Source organism: Echinops telfairi, unplaced genomic scaffold (genome assembly GCF_000313985.2).
Source record: "Echinops telfairi isolate 266 unplaced genomic scaffold, ASM31398v2 ScPeMD7_7469;HRSCAF=8507_1, whole genome shotgun sequence".
NCBI lineage: Eukaryota > Metazoa > Chordata > Mammalia > Afrosoricida > Tenrecidae > Echinops > Echinops telfairi.
In genome coordinates, this window is record NW_022111373.1 from 1221042 (window position 1) to 1228676 (window position 7635).

General features: G+C 36.9%; 1 protein-coding gene and 1 pseudogene across 6 annotated transcripts in view; both read left to right on the forward strand.

Annotated features, from left to right (window-relative positions):
• The window catches only part of BRD8 (bromodomain containing 8), a 30432-nt gene that overhangs the window by 6836 nt on the left and 15961 nt on the right, over window positions 1-7635 (forward strand). For 5 of the 6 annotated variants that reach the window (XM_004696632.3, XM_004696634.2, XM_004696633.2 and 2 more), the window contains exon 3: window positions 6423-6492. In XM_004696632.3, coding sequence (XP_004696689.1) covers window positions 6423-6492 — 70 coding nt within the window. Of the gene's footprint in view, window positions 1-3732; window positions 3797-3910; window positions 4018-6422; window positions 6493-7635 lie in introns of those variants that run through there. The other variant, XM_045285000.1, reaches the window with a different exon arrangement.
• On the forward strand, window positions 1567-1695 carry LOC115873778 (annotated as a pseudogene).

Sequence of the window (7635 nt, forward strand, 5' to 3'; positions counted from 1 at the left end):
GGCAGTCATGGTGCTTTCAGTATTCTGTGCCAACACCATAGTTCAAATGTATCGAATTTTCTTCAATCTTTCTTATTCAGTGTCCAACTTTCACTTACATGTGAGACAGTCAAAAATACCAGGACTTGTCTCGGGCGTTCCTTAGCCCTCAAAGTAACATCCTTGCTTTTCCACACTTTAAGAGGTCTTGTACAACTGATTTATCTAAAGTAGCAATACTTCTTCTGATCTCATGACTGCTGCTTCCATGAGCATTAATTGTGGATCCAAGCAAGATGAAGTCCTTGACATCTTTGATGTTTTCTCCATTTATCATGAAGTAAACTATCGGTTCAGTTGTGATGATTTGGGGTTTCTTTACACTGAATTGTAATCCATTCTGAAGGCTACTGCACTCCTTGATCTTCCATCAAGTGCTTCAGATCCACCTTACAGCAAACAAGGTTGTGGTATCTGCATGTCTCAGGTTGTTCATAAGCCTTCCTCCAATCCTGATGCTACATTCTTCAATTTCTTTGATTATTTGCTCAGCATACAAATTGCGTAAGTATGGTGAGAGGATACAACCCTGATGGCTCACCCTTCCTGATTTTAAACCATGCAGTATTGCCTTGTTTTGTTAGCACAACTCCCTTTTATACAGGTTCTGCCTGAGCACAATGAAGGGTTCTGGAATTCCCATTCTTAAGGTTATCCTTTATTTGTTATGATCCACACAGTCGAATGCTTTGGCATAGTCAACAAAATCCAAGTGAACTTTCTGGTATTCTCTGCTATGAGCCCAAATCCCTCTGACAACAGCAATGCTATCCCTTATTCCATGGCCTCTTCTGAATCTGGCGTGAACCTCTGTAGCAGCTCCTTGTTAGTGTACTGATGCAACTATTGTTGGATTATCCAGCAAAATATTACTTGCACATGATATCAATGATTTTGTTTTATAATTTGAACTTTCTGTGAGTTGACCTTTCTTCAGAATGGGTGCAAATATGGATCTCTTCTAGTCAGTGGGCAAGCTTTCCAAGTTTCGTGGCATAGACGAGTAAGTGCTTCCAGTGCTTGTTTTTGAAGCCTGTCAGTTGGTATTCCACCAATTCTTGGAGCCTTGTTTTTGGCTAATGCTTTCGATGCAGCTTGAATTTTTCCCTTCATTGTCATTGGTTCCTGATCAAATGCAACCTCTTATAACGGTTAAATGTCGATGAGTTCTTTTTGGTACAATGGCTGTGTATTCTATCATCTTGATGCTTCCTGCATCAGCCAATATTTTGCCCATAGAATATTTCAATATTCAATGCTTGAATTTTTTCCTTTTTAGTTTAAGATATGCTGAGTGTGTTCTTTTTAGTTTTCTAACTCTTAAGTCCTTGCACATTTCATTATAAAGCGTATTTACACTTGATCTTAGCCAAAAGGCTGAGAAGCAATTATAAACCACCTTTCCTTAATCTTCTTGAGCTGCCCTTTGAAATTTTTGGTTGCTATTTTTTTTGTTGTTGTTGTTGCTATTTGACTTTATCATTTCTTCTATTTGCCTTAGCTACTCTATAATTAAGAAAAAAATTCATACTTAACCTGGCAGGGGAGATACCATGATCATGAAGGTGGTTTTCCCAGGGCGAGGCTTATCCATTGCACTCCAGATGTGCTGACCCCTGCGATTTCCCCAAATGTGGGAAACTCGACTGCATAAAAAAAATTTAAAAATAAAAAATCTCAATGTCTGTCATGAATTTTGTCTGAGTTCTATGTAGCCATTGCAATGAGTATTAGATCCAGAGATGTGAAATAGATAACATAATTAAATTAAAACAACACAAATTCATGATTAAAGAGTCTGTTAAAGAAGTTAGCAAGTTTAATGCCAGTGAGAAATGCTCAAGGTAATTGTTTATCAGGACATGTTACAAAGTTCTTTCAGGTCTGCTTATAAGCGTCACTGTAAGCCTCACCGATGATCGATGATCTTCAGCTCAAGCACGTTCTGTGGGTCAGCAAACCCACTCTCTGAATGAAGTGCCCACTCCTGTAAGTCTTAGCCAAAAGGCACTCAGCTCCACTTTATTTGCTCCGTGGATTGGGAAATGCACCACTCTGTTCCATGCTTTGCCTCCTGGTGCTGCTGCTCCTCCTTTGATGTTATAGCTGTCCTTTGGATCCAGGAGGTCCACTGCATCAGGACCTCAGGTCCAGAGGACATGCTCCACTCCTGGTTCTTGCTGGTCATGAGATCCTTCTGCTTCACAGAGGGCTCATTTTATACACGGCAAGAAGACAGTTACAGGTGAATCCTATCAGTATCTCCTCCTACCTTCTTAGCAGACGTGCAGGGAAAGGTCATCTGATGGTAGTTAGGGACTTTGACTAGAAGAGCTACATTAAATAATCACTGCCCCAGCATTCATTGTGGCTTGATTTGCATTTTCCTGGTAACTAATGATGTTGAACTTTTTTTTTTTTTACTTTTAATTGTGAATTAGGTGACATTTTCATATTCAACAATTCATACACATTTCTTCTCACCACCACCCTTTAAAGGTGTGCTTCAGAAGTAGCCCTTCAACCAGTGCCAATTAAACAAAGGCTAACTTCTCTGCTGGTTCTCAATGCCTCTGGTGGGTTTGATAATTTGCTAGAATGACTTAAAGAACTTACAGAAAACTCTTACCTATACTTAAAGTTACCCATTTATTATTATCAGAAAGGATATAAGTGTAGAGACAAATCAAGGAAGGTGTGAGAGAGGTTCTACCACCTCTCGTGCTTAAGCGTTCTCACTAATTCTGGAAACCCGTGACAAAGAAGCTTTGAGTCCAGGATCCAGGGTTTTAGTCATTGGACTAATGAATATGCATTATGAGCATATCATCACCACCACCACTCTTCTAGGGCTTGTTGCCAGAATGCGTACCTGTGCAACTTTCTACTTGCTTATCCTGGTTTTGGAGTTTGGCTTGGCTGTTTTTGGAAGACAATACTTGCTCAAACTGTTATCAGAATTCAGAGACTGAAAGCCAAACTTAGTTCTTTGTCTTTCAGTTTATTGTCACATTTTAATTGAAGAAGATTGTAAATTGACTGGCAAGAAGACTAAGGAAAAACAGGAGGTGAACTTTTCTACTTTCAATTCAGTGAATCTGTGTAAGCCCTTGCTTTCTGCTGTACTTTAATGAATGTATTTTCAAGCTAGAACCTCATATTTTTCTGTTAGGGAAGATTATGAAGCAGATTCCTTAATGTTTAAGTATGTTACATAGTCTGATTAATAGAAGAAAATAAAGACTTTTTTTTTTAAGTTGTGAACTTTTAAAAACTACTTTTTAAAATTAACCGAATTCTTATGAAACCCCTGGACAAGGGGGGGAAATGATGACACTTACCTGAATAACTCAACAGTTATTACCAAAACAAAGTAACAAAACATGGTTTTACTAATTAACCATAAGCCACTTTGAACTCTGAGCAATAAGTCTAATAACAACCCCTGCCCCAGCACCCAGACCATGTCCTCTGTTTAACCTGCAAAAGTCTGACTCTAGGTTTGGGGTCTTTAAAATTACTCAGGGGAAATAACAAAAAGATAATTGCTATCCTTTTTTAAATACTCCCCTGCACGCCCCCTCCCAACAAATATTGAAACCATAGGACAACTTTGTACATGTGGTCAAATGTTGCCTGAATTTATGTTAAGTGACTTATAGCTGTGTTTTTAATAACAATTTGATTTTACAGTTGCCGCTTGGGCTTTTAGCTGTCCTATCCTTGTGCTGTACAACAAAAAGAAGAGTGGTTTTAAGTAAGGTCATACTTTTCACCCTCTTCTCTCTTTCTGATGTACGACTGATGCACAATAAATTGCATGCATTTAAAGTGTAAATACGGTTTATGACATTCATGTATGTATCCATAGATCTACAATCAAGATAATTACTACAACTGAAAAAAGACCCCAAACTAAAGTAAACATTCCTCTTGGCCTGCCACAGCACTTCACAGCACTACTGGAAGAGACTAGATGTATGATTTCAGATGTTTTTTGTTTTCAGATGTTTTTGTATTCATAATATACATTGATATTTAGGCATTAAAAAATCGGGACATCAATTATACATTCATTGTTTTTAACAAGCTTTAAGAATTGTAAAATTTCTATAAAATTTGTCATTTTTAAGTATATAAGTCAAAGGTTTGACTTTCACAGTGTTGTGCAACTATACACCATTTTCAAACTTTAATTCAAGCATAAATTCGGCACAATTTAATTCAAGCACAAACTACACCCATTAGCCAGTGGTTCTCCATCTTCCCCTTTCCAGCCCTAGTCATAGCATATATTACCACATTTCTCCAGTCACCTGTTGAGGGATTTTTGGGTTCCCTCCATTTGGTTATTATGAGTACTGCTGCAGGGAACATTGGGGCACATGAATGTTCTTGTTTGCTCCCCCAATTTCAATTCTTTTTGCTGGGTTAGAAGGTAATGCTGTGTTTAACTTTAATTTGGAACCCACAGACTTTTTTCCATTCTCACCAGCAATTGATAATGAGTTCCAGTTTCGTAACATCCTCTTCCACATTTATTTTCCATTTTTAAGCTAATTTTTTTGTAGCTTTTAAGATTATATACAGCATGTACAATTCAGAGACTGAGTACATTTTTCAAGTTGTGCGATCATTCCCCCAATTTTTTCTCCCTCATTAATATAAACTCATGGCCACCTAAGTTTCTTGTATCATCTTTGGAGATGCTGTTAAACTGATTCCGAGAGCTAATTTCTTTTTTTAACATTTTATTGGGGGCTCGTACAACTCTTACCACAGTCCATCTAGCCATCCATCCATTGTGTCAGGCACATTTGTACATTTGTTTCTCTCGTCATTCCCAAAACATTTGTTTTCTGCTTGAGCCCTTGGTATCAGCTCCTCATTTTTTCCCCTCCCTCCCAAGACCTAATTCTTAAGGAGTGCAATGCTAAGCAGATATTCTTTACCAATTATGAATTGATTTAAAGACATTAGGGTTTATTGTTGGTATAAGGATTAAAGATAACTAGTGGGTGTGAAGTGATTTAACTTGGGTGTTTGTATTTTCCTAATAAACTAGTAATGTGTAGTGTCTTTTCAAGTGCTTATTGTTCATTTCCATATTCTAGTCCTTTCCCCATTTTTAGTTATGTTTTTGTCTTTTTGTTGTTTATAGGAATGTTTATATATTTAACCCATAGCATATATGATCTACAAATGTTTTTTTTCCATTTTGTAGGATAGGTGATAATGCCCTTTGATGTACAAGTCTTTAACTTGGATGAAGTCCAATTTATCTTTCTTCTGTTGCTCTCGCTTTTGGTGTGGTATTTAAGAATTCTCCACAGAAGACAGGTGTGGCAACCTGTTACCCTAAAGATAGCCTTGAGAAATCTTACACAGTACAGGGTTGCTATGAGTTGGAATCAACTCAAGGATTTTGGTTTTTACAATTCCTTATGCATTCAACTGTTTAACCATTTCTGTAAAAAATGTCTTTTGAGATTTTGATGGGGATTACATTGAAACTACATACTAAGTAGTATTGGCACCTTAATTCAATCCATGAACGTAATGGTTTTCCATTTAGCTAGGACCTTCAGAATTTACTCCATTGCAGTGAGCTTTGAGCTTTTAATTTAACTCAACAGTGTATTGTTTTTAGTGTACAGGTCTTTTACATACTTGGTTAAATTTACTCCTAATTATTCTTTTAAGTCTCTTCATAAAATGGAATTTCTTTTCATTTACTTTTTTAATTGTCAAACACAATTTTTGCTGGATGATTTGTATCCTGAAACGTTGCTGGATGTATTTATTCAATATGGTAGCTTTCTCTTTTATTCTTTGGTGTTTTTTATATATGGGTTCAATCATCTGTTGAGAGTGAAGTAAGCTGTGAGTTTTTTTAATAAATGTCCTTTACCTGTTATGGAGGTTCCCATAGAGTCCACGTTCTCTGAGTATAATTATTATTATGAAATACTTAGTTGAAGTATTTCCTTACCTTACATTTCCAAAGATCTATTAGTCAGTTAAAATGTATTAACATTTTTGTTGGTGGTGGTCTAGAATGTTTTACAAGTTGGTTTTCAAAAGACAAATCTTTTCTAGAAAACCAATCGAGAGCAAAATCGACATCCTAAGTAAATGATAGTATACTACTTCCTAATACTTTACTTTTATCACTCATGAAAAACTGCTTCGTGATGGCTCTTCTCCAGTAAATAACTTTTAAGTAGTTGTATCATTTCTCATAGTCCAATATTCCAGAATATTTTCCAACTTCAGTTTTTTGTTACAAAATGCTCTTTATAACCTCAAAATCTTGAACTTTGAACATGCCCTTTTGTCCCCTTCTATTTGGTATGTAATAAGGCTTTTCTCATTTTTGTCAGGGTATCAGTTAGCAGAGCAATCAAGCCATTTGCAGAACCTGGCCGCCCTCCAGACTGGTTCTCTCAAAAAGTAAGTTTGAAAGCAAAAGGTTTCTTTTGAGCAGTGTTTGAAATATGAAGTAGGTTTTCTTTCAGGCCTTGCCCTTTAATTATGGTATTAACAAGACATTCATACCACAAAGAGGGATAATAGTTCAAAATGTTTTTTGTTTTCCTATCATTTGACAATATATTCACATGTATAGATTTAACAAACTTGTCAGTGTATTTAATAAGTAAGCTTGGGAGTTAGATAGGTCTGGGTTTAAATATGAATCCACCTCTTAAAAACTTTGGACCATGAGCTTCAGTTTTTTCCATTTGTAAAATGGAGTAGCTTCATAGTTGTAAAGATTTAATTGAAGTAATACATGAAAAGCATTTAGCACAGTGCCTTTTATATGGCGACTACTCAGTAGATATTTGCTACTAATTTTGAGTATTAGGTTGTCTTCTCCCACATATACACATTCCAGTCAAAAGACTCCTTTTTTGTCCTGGTACTTAAGACAAGTATTTCTTGATTTACAGCGTGCTTGAAAAGGAGCCCTGGTGGTGCAGGAGGTAACCTGTTGGGCTGCTAGCTGCAGCAATTTGAAACCAGCAGCTGCTTCTCAGGAGAAAGATGAGGCTTTCTATACCTGTAAAGAGTTACAGTCTTGGAAACCCACAGGGGAAGTTTTACCTTCCCTCTGGGGTCTCTATGAGAACGCGCGTGTGCGTGTGTGTGTGTGTGTGTGTTGGGGGAGGGTGGTGTGTGTGTTAGCGAGTGTGCTGAACCAAAAAAAATTGATGTACTCAAGTAGGAACTGCGCTAGGACCCTTAGCTTTTTACTTCATACATTATTGTATCATGTCATTTGCTGAAGGTATCATTTTCAAACGTTCACTTACAAATGTTCAGATATAATGTTTTTAATTCTCAAAGACATAAGGACCAGACTTATACAGATACTGATAATAAGCAATAGTAATGAGAACTTTTATTTTTAAGTATCTTACAGTGGAATACAACTCCATTATACAGTGAACCCTCGCCACTTCGTGCTTCGACTTCCGCGGCTTCACTCTATCGCGTTTTTTGCGTAACAGCGCATGCTCTGTCATTACTGCCACTGATTGGCTCATACTGTACACGCTTCTGTCTGCATCGCTACGTATCAGATGCATTTTT